The sequence below is a fragment of the Ornithorhynchus anatinus genome, chromosome 4 (genome assembly GCF_004115215.2).
Source record: "Ornithorhynchus anatinus isolate Pmale09 chromosome 4, mOrnAna1.pri.v4, whole genome shotgun sequence".
Classification (NCBI taxonomy): Eukaryota; Metazoa; Chordata; class Mammalia; order Monotremata; family Ornithorhynchidae; genus Ornithorhynchus; species Ornithorhynchus anatinus.
In genome coordinates, this window is record NC_041731.1 from 59,885,550 (window position 1) to 59,906,726 (window position 21,177).

At 44.2% G+C, this 21,177-nt stretch overlaps 1 protein-coding gene across 4 annotated transcripts in view; it reads left to right on the top strand.

Annotated features, from left to right (window-relative positions):
- The window catches only part of CPQ (carboxypeptidase Q), a 419,427-nt gene that overhangs the window by 311,776 nt on the left and 86,474 nt on the right, over positions 1-21,177 (top strand). For all 4 annotated transcript variants that reach the window (XM_029063858.2, XM_039911817.1, XM_029063857.2 and 1 more), the window contains exon 6: positions 1,650-1,741. In XM_029063858.2, the coding sequence (XP_028919691.1) occupies positions 1,650-1,741 (92 nt within the window). The remainder of the gene's footprint in view (positions 1-1,649; positions 1,742-21,177) is intronic.

Sequence of the window (21,177 nt, forward strand, 5' to 3'; positions counted from 1 at the left end):
AACAAAACGGAACAAAACGAAACAAGTAGTCTGGCGTCAACATCATCAAGATAAAGAGAATCATAGATATATACACATCGTTAACAAAATGCATAGAGTAATAAATAATATATGCAACTATGCACAAGTGTTGTGGGGAGGGGAAGGGGCAAGATCCGATATTCTCCAGGCCCGTAGGGAATCAAGCAGTGGGTAGAGCACAGGCCTGGGAGTCAGAAGGTCCTAGATTCTAATCCCAGCTCTGCCACTTATCTGCTATGTGATCTTGAGCAAGTCACTTCCCTTCTCTGGGCCTCAGTTTACCTCATCTGTAAAATGGGGATTGAGACTGTGAGCCCCAAGTGGGACAGGAAGTGTGTCCAACCCGTTTTGCTTGTATCCACCCCAGTGCTTAGAACAGTGCCTGGCACATAGTAAGTGCTTAACAAATACCATAATAATAATAATTATTATTTTTAATGATCACATTTATTGAGAGCTGTGGAGAGCACCGTACTAAGTACTTGGGAGATTACAGTATAATGGAGTTTATAATAATAATAATAATAATAATGTTGGTATTTGTTAAGCGCTTACTATGTGCAGAGCACTGTTCTAAGCGCTGGGGGAGACACAGGGGAATCGGGTCGTCCCACGTGGGGCTCACCGTCTTAATCCCCATTTTACAGGTGAGGAAACTGAGGCACAGAGAAGTGAAGTGACTTGCCCGCAGTCACACAGCTGACAAGTGGCCGAGCCAGGTTATAGAACGGTTCCCTGCCAAAAGGATCTTACAGTCTAGGAAACTTGGTATCTATATGGTGCCTAACTTTGAGGAGTTCAAAATGCTAAATACGTTAATCTTTGACATCCCAGTGAGATGGACAGACCAAAGGTTTGTCTTTGTACCCTTTTTAAGATTAGCATTCCCTGCCAAAACGATCTTACAGTCTAGGAAACTCGTGTCCCAACCTATTTGCATGTTTACGTAGTTCATGGAGCTGTGCTAACAATTTTAGTATGTGTTAAGTGCTTACTACTGCCAGACACTGTATTAAGCGCTGGGATGGCAACGAGCCAATCGGGTTGGACACAGTCCCAGTATCACCTGGTACTCACAGTCTCAATCCCCATTTTACAGATGAAGTAACTGAGGCACAGAGAAGCGAAGTGACTCCTAAAACTAATAATAATGTTGGTATTTGTTAAGCGTTTACTATGTGCAGAGCTCTGTTCTAAGCACTGGGGGAGATACAGGGTAATCGGGCCATCCCACGTGAGGCTCACAGTTAATCCCCATTTTCCAGGTGAGGTAACTGAGGCCCAGAGAAGTGAAGTGAATCGCCCACGGTCACACAGCTGACAAGTGGCAGAGCCGGGAGTCGAACCCATGACCTCTGACTCCGAAGCCCGGGCCCTTTCCACTGAGCCACGCTGCTTCCCGAGGTCACACAACAGATAAATTGCGGAGCCGGGATTAAAAACCGTGGCCTTCTGACTCCCGGGCCCATCTTCTATCCACTACGCTATGCTGTGCTGATAGCGGTTCCTTCTCCAGGCAGCAGCGCTAAGGATTCTGCAGCCCAAAGAGATGGGGGAAGAAGATGAAACCGTCCAATCTCCAAAGAATGCAACTGCAGAGTTTCATTTTGCTTTCCTCTTGTTTCTAGGGCTCCGTCCAAAGAGGACTCTGCGCTTGGTTCTGTGGACAGCAGAAGAACAAGGGGGAGTGGGCTCTCTCAAATATTACCAGACCCACAAGGTAAGGATACTGCTGTGCAGATTGGGTCCTTGTTCCACTTTCATCCCTCCCACCCAACCTTATGCATAGGAATGTACTCTTGAGGGCACGAGTGTCACCTAGTGCAATATCTTTGGGAGCGGTTTGTTCTCAACGCAGAGTATTTTTTGAGCACCTAAAATAATGATGGTATTTGTTAAGCTAATAATGTTGGTATTTGTTAAGCGCTTACTCTGTGCCGAGCTCTGTTCTAAGCGCTGGGGTAGATACAGGGGAATCGGGTCGTCCCACGTGAGGCTCACAGTTAATCCCCATTTTCCAGATGAGGGAACTGAGGCCCAGAGAAGTGAAGTGACTCGCCCACGGTCACACAGCTGACAAGGGGCAGAGCCGGGAGTCGAACTCACGAGCCCTGACTCCGAAGCCCGGGCTCTTTCCACTGAGGCACGCTGCTTCCCCATGCTTCCCCATAAGCTCTTACTGTGTGCCAAGCACTGTTCTAAGGGCTGGGGTAGGTACAAGGTAAACACCGTCCCACGTCGGGGGCTCAGTCTTAATCCACATTTTACAGTTGAGGTCACTCAGGCCCAGAGAAGTTAAGTGACTTGCCCCAAGTCACACAGCCGACAAGTGGCGGAGCCGGGACTAGAACCCACGCCCTCTGACTCCCAAGCCCACGCTCTTTCCACTAAGCCACGAAATGCTCAGGGAATACGAAAGGAATAGTAGACCTGATCCTTGCCCTCAAAGAATTTACAGACTTGTGGGGCAGACAGACACCAAAATATATTACAGATAATCTTTTTTTCATTTTTTGGATGGATGGGCGTTGAAATTTGTAAAACGCTTACTATGTTCCAGGCTCTGTACTAAACACTGGGTACAAGGTATCCAGATTGGATATAATCCATGTCCCACATATGGCTCACATTCTTCCTCACACAGAGCCCCAGAGAAGTTAAATGACTTTCCCAAGGTCACAACAGCAGGCAAGTGATGGAGGTGGGATTAGAACCCAGGTTCCCTGGCTCTCGAGCCCATGCTCTTTCCACTAGGCCACACTTCCTCTCCTGAGTCACACTGATTGGGAAGCAGTGTGGCCTATTGGAAAAAGCCCGGTTTGGGAGTCACACGTCCCGGATTTCAATACCAGCTCTGCAACTTGTGTGCTGCCTGCAAGTCATCAACTTCTTTGTCTTTCAGTTACCTCATCTCTAAAATGGAGATTGAATCCTACCCTCTCCTATGTGGCTCAGTGGAAAGAGCCCGGGCTTGGGAGGCAACGGTCTTGGGTTCGAATCCTGGCTCTGCCACGTGTCATCTGTGTGACCTTGGGCAAGTCACTTGACTTCTCGGTGCCTCAGTTACCTCATCTGTAAAATGGGGATTAAAACTGTGAGCCTCACGTGGGACAACCTGATTACCCTGTATCTGCCCCAGCGCTTAGAACAGTGCTCTGCACATAGTAAGCGCTTAATAAATACCAACATTATCATTATTATGATTATTTAGATTGTAAGCCCTGCTTTAAGGAACAAACCATAAAAGAAAAGAAACAAGGAAAAACATGACAAGTCAAAGTGTTACTCAGAAGCAATTTCCAGATGATCAGACCCTAATACCATTTCCTCTCAAGAGGAAAAGAAGAGCAGAACCCTGAGGTGTAACTCTGATTTTTGTCAACTTCTTAATGATGCTACCCTCATAAGTGGGAGAAATGGATACTTCAGGGCCAGTGGGCGGTAAATATTTTATCCTCTGACATTTCTCAACTTCATGGAAGACCACTATATATGAGAAGCAGCGTGCCTTGGGGAAAGAGCTAGGGCCTGGGAGTCAGAGGATCTGGGTTTCTAATTCTGGCTCACCTTTTTTGCTATGTGACCTTGGGTAAGTCATTTAACTCTTCTATGACTGTTCCTTCATCTGCAAAAATGGGAGTTAAGACTGTGAGCCCTGTGTGGGACAGGGACCAACTCCAACCATATTATCTTGTATCTCCCTAAGTGCTTAGAACAGTGTCTGGCACTTAGCAAGTGCTGAAAAAACCATTTAAGAAAAATATAAAATGTCTATTACCAAAACGTCCATTTCCAGATGTCCTAAAGGAAATCAGTCCCTAGGCAAGCATTGATTTTTGATGATGAATTCTCCATTTGAAAAATATACTAAAATTCATGGAAGCCCAGATGTCCTGCTTCTGTAGATTACCAGTGCTCACTGTCTCCAAATAACCTATTACGGGCCACATTTGGGCCGGTCTAGCCCAAATGTTAATTGAGCTCAGATGGATGCACACTTCAAGATGGGTGCACGCTTCGATCTCCTCCCGCATGCGTCGGAGCCCTCCAGCCTCTCATGGGGATTCTGAGTCAGGTTCATCTGGGACCAGCTTATGAGATACCAGACCAAAATGAGCTCACTCCAGTCTGGCCTGCGTTCAAAATGCGGGGAAAACTCCAGCTGCTTGGGCAGGTCTGGGCTGCAGAAATCTGAGGAGGATTATTAGCATGAGTATTTGAGCACCTACTCTGTGCAGAGCACCATCCTAAACCCTTAGGGAGCCGAGCACCGTCCTAAACCCTTAGGAAGCCATTTTTGTGGTACTTGTTAAGCACCTACTATGTTCCAGGCATTGTGCTGAGCGCTGGAGTAGATGTAAGCTAATCAAGTTGGACACGGTCCATATCCCAGGTAGCGCTCACAGTTTTAATCCCCATTTTACAAATGAGGTACCTGAGGCACAGAGAAATGAAGTGACCTGCCCAGGGTCACCCAGAGGACAAGTGGTGGAGTCAGGATTAGAATCCGGATCCTTCTGGCTCTCAGGGTCTTGCTCTATCAATAAGGCCATGCTGCTTCTCAATTAAAAAAAAAAACCCAATATGTGCGTGCTTACGATCAAAAGGAGAAGACAGAAAGACACACGTGTCTAATAGGAAGCTCGTTGTGGGCAGCAATGTGTCTATCAACTCTGTTGTATTGTACTCTCCCAAGTGCTTAGTACAAAGCTCTGCACAAAGTAAGTGCTCAATAAATACTAATGAATGAGGATAATAGGAACAAAATGGAAAATCTAAACTGGTTATGATAGGCCAACAAGAATAAATAACTGGGATAAATAGACTAATAAAAGATTTAAGGATGGCTAATAGGGGGAAGGAAAGTGATTTCTCATTTGAAGAAAATGAGAGCAAGAATTTTGAGAGGCGAGTGGATATATGGTCCGCAGCACAGGTTGAGGGATGTGCAAAAATCCAGGAAGCTACTAAATAGTCACTCATCTTGGGAGAAGCAGCAAAACGTAGTAGATGGAGCATGGGCTTGGGAGTCAGAAGGTCAAGGGTTCTAAATCCGGCTCCTCTACTTGTCCGCTATGTGACCTTGGACAAGTCACTTCACTTGTCTGTGCCTCAATTACCTCATCTGGAAAATGGGGATTGAGACAGTGAGCCCCACTTGGGACAGGGACCGTGTCCAGCCCGATTTGCTTGTATCCACCCCAGTCATTAGTACAGTGCCTGGTACGTAGTAAGCCCTTCACAGATACCGTTATTGTGATTATTAATATTACTAGTGCAGCCACCCACATCTATTTTTGCACTTTCCAAAATCTTTATAACAACTGAAGCCCTTGCTGGTGGTCTCCAGGTGGGATGAATGTCTGAGTAACAATCTGGGAGTTCCCACAACTTCTCGTCTCCCTAACTCACACAAAAATGAGAGGCAGATCAGGTATGAAGCTTACCTCAAATGGGTGTAACTATAATTACAGGTAATTGCTTCCTAAATTTCAGAAAGACTTTTGAGTCAGAAGGTAGAGAAAGCATGAATAGGCAGATTTAGATGTTGAAAAAGCTTTAAACATTGTTCTCCCAAATTTCATGCCTCTATTCCGAGGGCTTACTCTGAATTTTGTTGGAGATTGTCCTCTCTGTCTTAGATTTGACAAGTGGAATTATACTGGAGAGAGAGAAACATCTATATCTCAAAAGTGATTGTAAAACAGACTTAGTATATGTTAGTCATTACCGGTATTATAGGGTACAGTGTGACGTAGTGGAAAGAGCAAGGGCCTGGGAGTTAGAGGACCTGAGTTCTAGCCCTGGCTCTGCCTTATTACTGCTGGGTAACCTTGGGCAAGTCACTTCACTTCTCTGTGCCTCAGTTACCCCACTGGGAAAATGGGGATTTAAAAGGGAAAGACCATTTGGAGCAGACGTGATTTTTCTATAGCTTTGATGGTGGGGAGATTGGCTGACAGATTGGAAGGAGGAGGGAGTTTCAGGCCAGAGGCAAAACATGGGTGAGGTAGATGGGATTGAGGTGCAGCGAAGAGGACGGTGTTAGAGGAGGGAGCCAAGTCCGTGTGCTGGGTTGAAGAAGGAAATCAGAGAGGTAAGATAGGAGGGGACAGGGTGATTGAGTGTTTTAAAGCCAATGGTAAGGAGCTGCTGTTTGATGTAGAGGCGGAGGGGCAGCCATTGCAGGTTCTTGTGTGAGAAGCATAATCTGAACCTTTGTTTTGGAAAAATGATTCAGGCAGCAGAGTGAAGTTTGTACTGGAGTGGGGAGAAATAGGAGTCGGGCAGATGAGCAAGGAGGCTAATGCAATAATCAAATCTGGATAGGGTAAGTGATTGGATCAGTGTTGTACCAGTTTGGATGGAGAGGAAAGGGTGGAGGGATGTTGGGAAGATAACGCGGAGAGGATTCGGTGACAGATTGAATATGTGGGTTGAATGAGAGGGATGGGTTGAGGTTATGAGCTTGGAAACAGGGAGGTTGGTGGCGCTGTCTACAGTGATGGGAAAGTCAGGGAAAGGGTAGGATTTGGGTGGGGAGATGAGTTCTGTTAAGGCAGGGGGAAATGTGAGACTGCAGAGAAGTAGAGAGATTGGGTTTGGAGATGTCGATTTGGGAATCATCTGTATAGAGATGGTAGTGGTAGCCGTGAGAATGAGAGAGTTGTCCATAAGAGTGATGTAGATGAAGAATAGAAAGGGGCCCAGAACTGAGCCTTGAGAGACTTCCTCACCCGGTGGGAGACAGAGGAGAAGGAACCTGAGAAGGAACAGTCGGAGAGGTAGGAGGAGAATCTCTGTACAAAGAGAAGCGGCCTGGCTTAGTGGAAAGAGCATGGGCTTAGGAGTCAGAGGTCATGGGTCCTAATCCCGGCTCCGCCACTTGTCTGCTGAGTGACTTTAGGCAAGCCACTTCACTTCCTGTGCCTCAAATACCTCATCTGTAAAATGAGGATTAAGACTGGGAGCCCCAGGTGGGACAACCTGATTACCATGTATCTAACCCAGCTTTTAGAACAGAGCTTGGCACATAGTAAGCACTTAAATACCATAATAATAATTAATCATTATTGTCTTGAAACCAAGTCTTAAATAAAAATATTTTGAAAAGTAACAAGGCCTTACCGGAAAGAGCTTGGGACTGGGAGTCAGAGTACCTGGGTTCAAGTCCCGGCTCCACTGTGTTAACCTGGACAAGTCACTTAATTTCTCTGTGTCTCCGCGTTTCCTCCTTTGTAAAGTGGGGATTTCAAAATTCAGTGCTACATCAGCCTTTGCCTCATCAGAAAAGCAAGTCCTTCTCAATGTGAACTTTCAGATAGCCACCCTTGCCTTTAGCCCTCCTCTTGGCCCAGCTGTCCTTCTTAGAGCAGAAGTAGATTTTTAAAGTTTAGGTTATTTTTCGTTTCTTATATTCAGGTGTATGTGAATTGCGCATTCTGTTTGTCAAGTAAGAAATGTCACCATGCCTGGTAAATTATATTTATTCTAGAAGTGCTCGGCTAGGATCTGATTTATATTTGTTTTTGGAGTTGGGGGTCGGGGAAGATTATAAGTGATTTCACTGAATTTTCAAATCCAGGAATAAATTGAGGGTAACTGGAATGACATTTACCTAATTTGTTTTTCACGGGCCAGAGAATACGTGTTGCTTTCCCCTGTAGCTGAAGGAAGGAGTGGATTGAGGATGACATGTCTTATGTATCTTATGCACTCTCCGTCTGGAAGAAATTATGATTTTTGCAAAGGGGGAAAAAAAAAAGAATAACATCAACCAGATTTCCGGCCTTTCCATTACTTTTGTTTGGGGACAAAACATAAACTGGCATCATTTTAACTGGTAGAGTAATCTGGCTTCAAAAAAGCTTCATTACACAAGATAATCAAGTAAAATAGATTGATATGTTGTATTCCAGCACGAAAAATATTTTAACCTTTTTGTGATTTATTACACAAATTTCTGGCAATTGAATTACAAGAGCCTGAACACTGATGCTTTGTGGTAGTCATTAAAAAGACAAATAAGAGCCATATTTTCAACAGGCTTTATTAAGTGAAAGATCATTTATGTGATTCATCTAAATGCATAGTTTTAGCAGAACACAAGAGCACACATTTTAGTCCCTTGTCCTCCCTTGTATCTTTCCTAAAATGTTATGACCCCTGCGGCATATAATATTTCTGTCGTTAGACATACTGTAGTTTTATGAAGCGACAAGATGACGGGTTTTGTTTTATTTTTGATAGGCCTTCCATTAGGCTCTGGATACAGAAAAAAGGTAAAATAAAACTGAAAACGTGACATTGCATTTCAAGTCATTGACACATTCAGAAACAAAAGTTATTTAAGCCTCTGTAATAATAATGGTAGTATTTGCTAGGCGCTTACTCTGTGCCAGGCACTATACTAAGTGGTGGGGTAGATCCAAGATAATCGGGTTGGCCACAGTCTCTGTCCCAAGTAGTGCTCACAATCTTAGCCCCCATTTTACCGATGAGGAAATTGAGACATTGAGAAGTTAAGTGACTTGCCCAAGTTCACACAGCAGACAGGTGAGAGAGCCAGGATTAGAACCCATGTCCTCTGACTCCCAAGCCCGGGCTCTTTCCACTAGGCCATGCACATGACCACGAACATCTAGCCTCTTTAAAGTGTGGCTTTCTTCGCGTCTTATTCTAAAAGTGAAAACTCACCAATACATTTTTGAGAAATAATAAAATTGTCTGGGTAGTCATAAAACTTCTCTGGCTTTCTTTGCTTCCCCAAGGCCATATAATATGTCTAACGGGAGCAAGAATCATTTTTTTACAATATTTGTTAAGCGCTTTCTATGTGCCAATCACTGTGCTAAGCCCTAGGGTAGATGCAAGATAATCAGGTTGGGCACAGTTCCTGTCTCACATGGTGCTCACAGTCTAAATAAGAGGGAATAGGATTTTATCCTCATTTTACAGTTGAGGAAACGGAGGCACAGGTAAGTGATGTGACTTACCTGAAATCATACAGCAGACTAGTGTCAGACTGAGAATTAGAACTCAGAGCCTCTGACTCCCAGGCCCAAGCTCTTTCCATTAGGCCATGCTGTTTTGCAAGGAAAATCACAGGGTTGCTCTAACCCATTCTGTCTAGTTCCGTCAAGCTCATGTCTCCAAAGCTGCCCTTGTTTCTGTGTATTTTATTCCGCAGAGGCTACTGTCATCAGTGCGGCTTTTAGGCAGGCTGCGTTTCTCTTGTAGTTGCTGGAAATTTGCAGGTTCTGTCAAATACAAATGAAAATTGGTTTAAATTTTGTTTATCTCAATGTGCTGTTTTAAGCTCTTCTATTTCTGTTGCTTTCAAACAGCTACGGTACCAAGGGGAGCTAGTTTATTTCCTATTGGGGTTTGTTTGATTAGGGATTTCTTGGGTGGGTTTGTTTTGTTTCCAATTTGTGGGCTTCCAGCGGAGAGTGTGGATGGGTCTAGTGTAATGCATCACCACTACTGGGTAAACAAATCAAGCACATGTTTTACTCACAATGGGCTTCTCCTTACCCGATGTTAAATCCCTAATCTTAAATTAGGGAACATGTCTATCAAGTCCGTTATATTTTACTCTCCCAAGCTCAGCACACAGTAAGCGTTCAATAGACCCACTGGTGGAATGTCATAAAACAAGAAGTTGACTAAGGATATTGACCATTCAATCCCCGGAGAGGCAAGAGGGTAACTCACCAACACCGTAGTTGTTCGAGCAGCCAGCATTTAGATGTAAAGGATAGAGCTCGGGCCAGGGAGTCAGAAGGTCACGGGTTCTAATCCCAGCTCCGCCGCTTATCTGCTGTGTGACCTTGAGCTAGTCATTTCACTTCTCTGGGCTTCAGTTACCTCATCTGTAAAATGGGAATTGAGATTATGAGCCTCACTTGGGACAGGGATTGTGCTCAACCCGATTTGCTTGTCCCCACCCCGGCACTTAGTACGGTGCCTGGCACATAAGTGCTTAAAAAATACCACAATTATTTAGGAAGATGCTGCCCATCCTGATTGGGGAAATGTCTCAAAATGGTCCTTCAAACACAAGCCTGCCTCATTCGGTCCAAACAGATTCATCTGAGGTCTTCATAGACACTTCAGAGGCATTTGACCCCATTAGCAGAGCGGGGCTCTGGCAATTGTTACGTAAATTAGGCTGTCCTGAGAAATTTTCCAGGATCTTACACTTAGGAAACCCTTCACAGAGTTATGCATCGGAAACATCAAACTCGGCATTGACACTGAATTCCACCGTGTAGGCAGAACTCTACCTAATGATGCATGGAGAGACAAAGAAGTAGCCAGCAGAATGACAAAGATCAGCATGGCTTTTGACAAATGGTGAAAACCTGGTGATAATTGGACATCCTGTTTTATACCAAATTGAAGGCTTATAAAGCTGTTACTGTGTCCAACTTCCTATGTAGCCGTAGGACTTTGATCTACTGGAGAGGCCTCATCAAACTTCTTGAGTAGTTTTACCAGAATCACGATGGATCCTATTCAACATCAAGTGACAGGACAAGATTATCAACAACAAAAAGTCCCTAGAATACAATTCCTTAGCGTTCTTTCTTGCTCACTCCTGCTCAAAGAAACGATAGTAGTAAAGGTCACATTTACTGAGTGCCCACAGAGTGAAATACGCTTATCTAAGCTCTTGGGAAATTGCAAGAGATGTGAATCCTGTTTGACTTTGTCACAGGAGGCATTTCTTGTTCTCTAAGAAATATTCAAACTTAAATCTAGTATTCTGTATTTTCTGGAAAAGACCTCTTGTCTCTTTGTTTTCCACCGGGCTAGTCTGTGGAATCCCATTCTACCATCACTCCCATGGGCAGGTGAGAAGCAGTGTGGACTAGTAGATATTGTACAGGCTTAGAAGCCAGAAAGACGTGAGTTCTAATCCTGGCTTCACTTGTCTGCTGTGTGACCCTGGGCAAGTCTTGCCTGTGCCTCAGCTGTCTCATCTGTAAAATGGGGATTAAGACTGTGAGCCCCATGTGGAACATGGACCAACCGGACTAGCTTTTATCTACCACAGTGCTTAGTAGTAATAATGTTGGTATTTGTTAAGCGCTTACTCTGTGCAGAGCACTGTTCTAAGCGCTGGGGTAGATACAGGGTAATCAGGTTGTCCCACGTGAGGCTCACAGTCTTCATACCCATTTGAATAATGCTGGTATTTGTTAAGCGCTTACTATGTGCAGAGCACTGCTCTAAGCACTGGGGTAGATACAGGGTAATCAGGTTGTCTCACGTGAGGCTCACAGTTAATCCCCATTTTACAGATGAGGTAACTGAGGCACAGTGAAGTGAAGTGACATGCCCACAGTCACACAGCTGACAAGTGGCAGAGCTGGGATTCGAACCCATGACCTCTGACTCCCAAGCTCGGGCTCTTTCCACTGAGCCACGCTGCTTCCCACGTGAGGCTCACAGTTAATCCCCACTTGACAGATGAGGGAACTGAGGCACAGAGAAGTGAAGTGACATGCCCACAGTCACACAGCTGACAAGTAGCAGAGCCGGGATTTGTGCCTGGTACATAGCAAACATTTAACAATATCATTTTTTTAAAAAAAGCACAGCTCATCATGTATTTCTCATGTACCTCATCTGTAAAATGGAGGTTGAGACTGTGAGCCCTATGTCTTTTAGACCGTGAGCCCGTCTTTTAGACAGTGAGCCCGTTGTTGGGCAGGGATTGTCTCTTATCTGTTGCCGAATTGTACATTCCAGGCGCTTAGTCCAGTGCTCTGCACACAGTAAGCGCTCAATAAATACAATTGAATGAATGAATGACAGAGACTGTGTCCAACCACAATATCTCTTATCTATTCCAACACTTAGTACAATGCCTGGCTCATAGTAAATGCTTAATATAAAAAAGTGATCCATAGTGTGGTATTAAAAGCGAAGTTAGGGAAATAGAAAGGAAAGTTGGGGGATATTCTGTGCTGCAGAATGTAATTTCATTGTGGACAGGGTTCATGCCGACCAACTTTATTGTACTGACCTCTCCAGAACCCTTAGTACCGTGCTGTGAACACATTAAGTGCTTAACAAATTCCACTGATTATCCACCCCAGCACTTAGTACAGTCCCTGTCACATAGTAAGCGCTTAACAAATACTACCATTATTTTAGTTATAAATTGGTTGGTAGCAAACATTACAGTGAATGCCAAGGAGAGCAGCGGCCACACTGTTTCTCTAAGCACCCTTACTTGATTCAGAGACCAAATTCTAGGCTGTATGCCGCATTAAAAAAAAATGTATTTGTCCAGTGCTTAGTATGTGCCATGCACTGTCCCAGAGGTCCCTCATGAAGCTCAAAGTCTGAGTAGGAAGGAAAACAGATACTGAATCCCCATTTTGCTGATGAGGGAACTGAGGTACAGAGAAGTTGCCCGGAGTCACACAGCAATAAGTGGTAGATCAAGGATTAGAACTCAGGTCTTCTGACTCCCGGGCTCATGCTATTTCCAGTAGGCCACACTGCTACTGGTTCGACCCATTCAGTAATGGCATTACTTATGTTATTTGTTGTTTGTTTTTTTAAATGTATTGATTGGTTAGAAATTATCAGCAAGATAGGGGGAACTATTACCAGATAAGCAGGTGGAGTGAGACGCCGAGTCGAGTAAAGAGCAGGTTTACTGAAACCAACCGGATGATTAACAAATCTAGAATAAAGCCTTCCAGTACAGTTCGGGAAAGAAAAAGGAGAGGAACACCATAGGAAATAAAGATCTGTGGAGAATATCAACGAATAATATCAGACCTACATAGCCTGGACTTTCAAGATAGCTAAAAGCAGTGTGGTCTAATGGGAAGAGCATAGGCCTGGGAGTCAGAGGACGTGGATTCTAATGCTAGCTCTGCCATTTGTCTGCTATGTGATCTCGAGCAAGTTACTTAACTTCTCTGTGCCTCAGTTGCTTCATCAGTGTTATGGGGATCAAGACTGGGTGTCTCTTAAGGGATATAAACTGTGTCCAACTTGATTAGCCTGTATCTACCCCAGTGTTTAGTAGATTGCCTGATGCATAATAAGCACTCGACAAACAAAAAAATCTGGCCAAACAGAGCCCATTTTGAGGTGCTCTTCAACACGGAGATGGAGCCATTCTTTGGAATGGACTAAATAGGCCACTTAGTCACCAACTCCTCTTTAGAAACCCTGAGAGTACTCCCTTCACATTTAAGTCATTTTGTAGCTACATCCTTTCCTCGGGATATATGATAAGTTGGGCCACTCACAGATGAAGACGTGACTTTTTCATATACACGACTTGCTTCTAAAAGTAGGCTTCCTCATGTCCTGTTGGTTAATCGACCATTTGGTGAAATTTGAGTTTCTAGTAGTTCATGCTTTTGTTTCGAAATTTGTGTAGTTTGCTGCCCATTTATCATTTTGATTGGAGAGACTGAGAAACCCTATAGCGGGCCCTGAGCAAGATATATAGTGGTCATGTTTCTTCTAAGAAAGAAATGGGTTTGATTCATCTCTGTGAACACAGCACTAAATTATAAGTGACAAATCCAAGCTGACTTTTGAAGCAGAGTTACCTACTGGAGGAATGGATTATTGGGGTGCTTTCTTAATGAAAATATAAGAGCGTATGGAATGCCCCCAGGTTAGATTAATGGCCTAGCCAGTCTGGTATGCCGTCTTCAATTATAAATAGTGCCATGGTTCAATGTTGGCTTTTTCCACTACCATGAGATGATATTGGGCATTCCCAGAGTTTCAAGTTTGTGCTTCCTTAGGTCTATAGTAAATAAATACAAGTGCAATACAATAATGGATCTGGGCATGAAGAGCACCTATGGAATCTCTCTGGAGAAACCTGGCAAATGAGTGAACTAGCGCTAAAACCCCTTGAGATTCTCAGAGAGTTGCCTGGGGGACGGAACTGCAGAAGAAGATGGTGATATGTTTTTGCTGCACAACAAATAGGTATTTTTCCCACCAGTTTTAGCTGAAAGAAGCCTGACGAGGGGAGGAAACCAATTCCAAACAGAAAAGTCCTTTCAGTGATGTGGCATGGAAGTTCACGCCTGTAAATTTAAGATCGTTCCACTGTGAAAAAGAATGTATTTTGCAACAAAAGCACTCTAGGGAAATACCTTAGGAAAATTTAAGCTGCCTCCCAGATCGGAAGAAATGGAAAATGAAAACTGAGATGTAGATAGATGAAAAATAGCACAGAGAGCTTTACTGAACTTAGTTTCTCTCCAAGGAAATAACCAGCCAGGCCCTGCCAGAATGTAGGACCCTCGAGCTGGAAGGGACCACACAAAGAGTTATCTAGTTCCCTTTTCTCTCCTTTCACTTCCTTCCCTTTCTCTCCCCATTCCCCTTTGCCGTATCCCATTCCAGTCCCTCATAACTTCACCAGACTTCACCTAAAGCCGTCCAAGACAGAGCTGTGGGTGGTTCGTTTTCCCAGGAGCATCCTTCGTAACCTGGTCTAGTGTTCCCTCCAATCGGCAGAATGCACGCTACGCCCCCGTCTTAGGGCTGCCTTAACTTTATGTCAGGATTCGAGCACCTTTTAGGCCGTGCAGCCATTTTTAAATAAAGCGGTAACATTAGTATCCTGAGTGAGTTAATATGCCTAAACCTGCCCCTCTCCGATGCAGGAAGTTGTCGATTCACTCCCGTGTCTCGTGTGAAGCAGCGTGGCTCAGCGGCAAGGGCACGGGCTTGGGAGTCAGAGGTCATGGGTTCTAATCCCGGCTCCGCCACTTGTCGGCTGTGTGACTTTGGGCAAGTCGCTTAACTTTTCTGTGCCTCAGTTACCTCAGCTGTAAAATGGGGATCAAGACTGTGAGCCCCACGTGGGACAACCTGAGCACCTTGTATCTAACCCAGTGCTTAGAACAGTGCTTGGCACATAATAAGCACTTAACAAATACCATCATTATTATTATGCTGTCGAGTCGTCTTCTACCCCTAGCACCTCCGTGGACACATCTATCCCAGAACACCCCACCTCCAACTGCAGTCGTTCCGGTAGTGGGTCCATAGATATTTCTTGAGTAAAAATATGAAAATGGTTTACCACTGCCTTCGTCCACCTAGTAAACTTGAGTCTCCACCCTCGACTCTCTCTCGTGCCGCTGCTGCCCAGCACGGGAGTTTTGACTTGCAACAGATTGCCTGCCACGGGTTAACCACTGGCCAAGTTAGGAATGGAATGGGTAGGCCTCTGCTTGACTCTCCCTCCCATAGCTGAGACTCGAAGAGTACAGGAAAGTCTCCAGTTGCAGCCCTGAGAGGGGCGGCACTTATGTACTTATCCATAATTTATTTATTTATAGTAATGTCTGTCACCCCCTTTAGAGTGTAAGCTTGTGTGAGCAGAGAATGTGTCCACCAGCTCTGTTTTACTCTCCCAAGAGCGTAATACACTGCTCCTCACATAGTAAGCACTCGATAAATATGACTGATCGATTGACTCTCAGGCTCTGATACAGTAATAAGGACTCCAGGGAAGTCATCGTTCAGTGGCAGATGTTAAAATATGTCGGTTTCCTTATTGACAACATCCTGTGTGGATTTCTGCCCCTCCAAAGCTGGAGGAATGATGGAAGATCTGAAAGATGCGTGTTATCAGAAGCGGGTCATGCCGTAGTTGTCGGCACTTTTAGGGAGGCAGATGGAAAATGAGATTGGCACTGGGCATCCAGAAACCTATAGTATGGCATCAAAACCTCCTTAATGTATCAACTCCAACTGTGGCGATTCAGATTGATTCATGGTGAGATCCTTTCAGCTATGGACTATTTCTGGTACCTAGACAGCCTTCTCTTACAAGAGCTGATAGGGATGAAGAAATGTAACATCCCCTCAAATGTACCAGAGCAACCTCAAGCAGCTGGTAAAACAGGTGTTAGAGGAGTGCAGCATTAGATCAGAAACCAAATTTATGGCTTAGCAGCCAGCAGCTGGGCAGAGCTGAGCGGCGAATGATGTACAGAAGGCATTTCGATGTCGTGGAAAAATACCATCGGCATTGACTGAAAAGATCCTCCGGGTAAATGGGAAGGACAGGTGCACTAATTATGTTGGTGAACAGGACAAGTAATGAGGTGATGAAGATCAAACACCAGCTTTGGTTATTTGGATGAGGCATTAGAATGATTATGGACTCTCAGAGCAAGTGCTGAACTACTGGTTAATCTAAAATAGATATTTCAGAGGAAGATACCTCCACATGCCTACTTTGTGACCTTAGGGAAGTCACTTTAACTTCACCTTGCCTCAGTTTTCTCATATGCAAAATGGGGATTCTCTACCTGTTCTCCCTCCTACTTAGACGGTGAACTCCATATGGAACCTGATACCTTGTATCTTCCCAGCGCTTAGAACAGTGCTTGGCATATAGTAAACCCTTAACAAATGCCACACTGATGATGATGATAATAATGACTATTAATGCTACTATTGCTAGAAATAATAATGCCAATCTGAGACCAAGAAGATTTGCCATGACTTGAGCAAAGAGGGAGGGACTAATTGGAGGGAGGGAGGGGGCTCTGTTCACAGTTTAATAATAATAATAACGTTGGTATTTGTTAAGCGCTTACTATGTGCCGAGCACTGTTCTAAGCACTGGGGTAGACACAGGGGAATCAGGTTGTCCCACGTGGGGCTCACGGTCTTAATCCCCGTTTTACAGATGAGGTAACTGAGGCACCGAGAAGTTAAATGACTTGCCCAAGGTCACACACAATTCACTACTTCCCCTTCTCTCTCCTCGCCATTCCCTGCTGATGATTCCATGACAAATAGTTGCTTGCAGATCCGTGACCTGCTAAATGTCCTCCTGGAACTGTGACAGAAACTAAGGTCGGGGAGGGGGCTGGAAGGTGGTAAGGGGTTGAGAGAAGTCTGGTAGGGCACTGATCCTTAGGACAATTCCTCACTCTCTATGAACTGTACAAACCCTGGAGGGTCAGAACCCCCACCTTGACTTCTACCACCCCTCAGGGAGACGTTCGGATCGCCGAACCCTGGACGTCAACGCGTCTGGAGCGTCCTGGGAGAGTGTGGAGTTTCTGGCGGCTCGGCTCCTGATTTTGTCTCGCTCCTTCCTGGGGAGCGATTCTTAGCCAAGGTCTTCCAAGGTGCTGTATTTATTTCATGTATTTTTAGGTTGGATTTTAGTCAGTCGGTGGTATTTATTGAGTGTTTCCTGGGTGCAGAGCATTTTAATCAGCGCTCGGGAGTGCACAGTCGAGTTGGTAGATATAATTCGTGCTCTTGAGGAATTTGCAATCTAGTGCAGAGACAGGCATTCAAACGAAAAGAAAATAGAGGATAAGGATATTTACGTAATATAGATAATCAGATGGGTCACAGACCCTGACCCACATGGAGATCATAGTCGAAATGGGAGGGAAAACAGGTATTTAGTCCCAATTTCACATCAAAAAATACAGAAGTATACCAATTGGATCGCAAACTCATATTAATTTTCAGAATTACACCCTCTGGACGCTAAGCTCCTTGTGGGCAGGGGACATGTCTACCAACTCTATTATATTAAGTGCTCAGTGCAGTGCTCTGCACACAATACCGCTCAAGAAATATGATTGATGGGTTGAAGAATCTAGATAAACTATTGTAATCGCAGAAGTGAGGAAATTATTTGGGGAATTTGAAAGCAAAACCCAAAGGTGAGAGACTTTTCTTTTATTCTGCTGTACATAAGTATGAAAGGGGATGGCTTCTATTCTGGCATGAAAATCAATCCCCCTCCCTCACTTATATTGTTTCTTGTAATTAAGAATTCAAGCTGTCTGCACCTTCCATGCTTTCTCAATGTGCTAGGAGAAATGTCTGCCAGAACTGATTTGGGTTTGTTTTTCCCAAATGAAAGAGAGCAGTGATCAGTGGCAGCACTTGATGGGGATTTCAGCCTATCACAAGCTCACACAGCAGAAGAAAAAAAATAAAATGAGGGTGAAAGATAGGTTCAAATACCCGACAGATAGCAGAAGCCTGGGCCCCCAAATCCACTTGCTTCTTAAGTGCTTTTGGAGAGACGCTTTGTCCTCAATGTCAATTTTGTCAACTTATCTTTTAGGCAGTTAAATCAATCAGGCTCTCTGAATTGAGGAGCTCTATCTAATGCCCTTAGTTAAGCATCCGTTTATGACTCACCAAGGCAAGAATGGAACCGATGAAGATGAAGAAAATATTCACACACAAAGCGGAAGAAAAAACTGTCTTCTATTCCCTATGACTATAGTCAGTGGTTAATTATGCTGACAGTCCTCGTATTCGAAAGCACTGAGGATGTAAATATAATTGAACCTCAGGTAATTATTACATTTCATAGAAGTGACTTGTATGAAATAGAAAATTTGCATAAATATCTTCCTAGGACCAGAAATGTTGAGCTATATATTGAAACATTAATTTTTACAGTAACCTATAATAACAGTAATAATGAAAAATAATAATGGTCTTGCTTAGCATTTACTGTGCGTCAAGCACTGTACTAAGAGCTGGGGTGAATACAAAATAATCAGTTTAGATATAGTCCCATGGGGCTCACAGTTTAAATAGGATTTAATCCCTATTTTCCAGATGAGGAAACTGAGCCACATGAAAGTTGAGTTACTTGCCCGAGATCACACAGCAGACAAGTGGCGGAGCTGGGATTCGAACCCAGGTCCAATGACTCCCAAGCCCATCAGTGCTTTCTGCACTAGGTCATGCTGCTTCCTTGCATCCTACAGCCAATTATTAACTAGTGTTGACCATCTAGGTAAGTCCACAGCTCTTTTTGGTAAACTAATAATAATAAAAATGGTATTAAATAGGTGCCTATTATGTGCTAAGCCCTGGGGTAACACCAGATAATGAAATCAGACACAGCCCCAAGCTCACTGACTATAAGAGAGGGAGAAATGAGATTTTATCGCAATTTGACAGATGAAGAAACTTAGGCCCAGAGAAGTTAAGTCACACAGCAGGCAAATGGAGAATCCCATTATGTGCTCTTTCCCCCAGGCCACCAATCAACCGATTGTTTTTATTGAGTACTTACTATGTGCAGAGCACTGTACTGAGCTCTTGAGAGAGTCTTAGGGATAAATTCTATTCACTTTATCTTATATTGCAAAATAGTAATTCTTCAGTCAGTGGCAAGACTTATAAACTCATCGTGGGCAGAGAACATGTCTTTTTACTGTTATTTCGTACTCTCCCAAGTGCTTAGTAGAGTGCTCTGCACACAGTAAGCGCTCAATAAATGCAATTGAATGAATAAAATTATTGACTGCTAACTGTGGGCAGAGCACTGTACTAAGTACAGTACAGAGTATAATGCAATAGAACTGTGGGCACTGTCCTTGCCCACTATTAGTTTATAGTCTAGAGAGGGAGGGAGATATTAAAATAAATTACAGTTATACACAGACGTCCTCTGGGGATGAGGGTGGAACAAGTATCAAGTGCTTAAAGGATCCGAGGGCATAGGAAGTGCAGAAGGGAGGGACAGTAAAGGAAATGAGAGACTAGTCAGGGGTGGTTCCTCTGAGGAGATGTGATTTCAGAAAGGTTTTGAAGGTGGGAAGAATGGTGTTCAGTCATATAATAATAATGTTGGTATTTGTTAAGTGCTTACTATGTGCAGAGCACTGTTCTAAGCGCTGGGGTAGATACAAGGTAATCAGGTTGTCCCACGTGAGGCTCACAGTTTTCATCCCCATTTTACAGGTGACGGAACTGAGGCACAGAGAAGTCGAGTGACTTGCCCACAGTCACACGGTTGACAGGTGGCAGAGCCGGGATTCAAACCCATGACCTCTGACTCCCAAGCCCGGGTTCTTTCCACTGAGCCATGCTGCTTCTCTGAAGAGGGGGGATTCTCGGGCCAGAAGGAGGATGCGGGCAAGGGGTCCGCGATAAGATAAATGAGATGGAGGTAAAGTGAGTAGGTTGGCATTAGAGGAGCCAAGAGTGCGGGCTGGATTGTAGTAGGAGAGCAGCGAGGAAAGGTAGGAAGGAAAGAGCTGATTGAGGGCCTTAAAACTGAGTAAGAAGTTTCTGTTTGATGTGGAGGACGATGGAGGAAAGGGAGAGCTGACTGAGGGCCTTAAAACTAAGAGTAAGAAGTTTCTGTTTGATGTGGAGGAGATTGGACAACCACTGAAGGTTCTTGAGGAGTTGGGAATCATGGACTGAGGATTTTTTTAGGAAAACGATCTGGGAAAAAGATTGAAGTACTGGGGTGGGGAAAGACAAGAGGCAGATTTGGTCAAAATCAAGTAGAGATGAGTTTGGGCCTTCAACTTTGTGTTTATTAATGAAGGCCAAATTTAGACTGTGTCAAATTTAGCAGTGAGTCTGTTGTGTACTTACCAGATAGAAAATAATTTCTCGCTTAATTAAGTGATCTTTAATTGTCTTTTTGCTTTCCGGTTTTCGGTCTTCTCCAAGTTCACCTTAGACTCCTCGGCTTCCTAGTCCCTTTGCTCTACCTAGGCCATCTTAAACACATATATATATTAAATACAGCAGTGCATCATGATCTAAAGAGATCACACGGATGATGTAATTCACCTAGTAGTACGTCTGTGGCCAAAAATCCCAGTCTCAGTTTACAAAAAGGCTGTCCTTGTTGCATTATGTTTGATGTTTGCAGCATCTAATGCCACTTGCTCTTTGTCCTTTTGTCTCTTATTCATTCCCTATGAGACATTTGCTCACTTCACTTCTCTGGGCCTCAGTTACCACGTTTGTTAAATGGGGATTGATATTGTGAGCCCCAAGTGGTACAAGAGACTGTATCCAACCCAATTTTCTTGTATCTATCCCAGATAATAATGTTGGTATTTGTTAAGCGCTTACTATGTGCAGAGCACTGTTCTAAGCACTGAGGTAGATACAGGGTAATCAGGTTGTCCCACATGAGGCTCGCAGTCTTCATCCCCATTTGACAGATGAGGTAACTGAGTCACAGAGAAGTGAAGTGACTTGCCCACAGCCACACAGCTGCCAAGTGGCAGAGCTGGGATTCGAACCCATGACTTCTGACTCCCAAGCCTGGGCTCTTTCCACTGAGCCAAGCTGCTTCTCATCTTAGTGCAGTGCCTGACACATAGTAAGGGC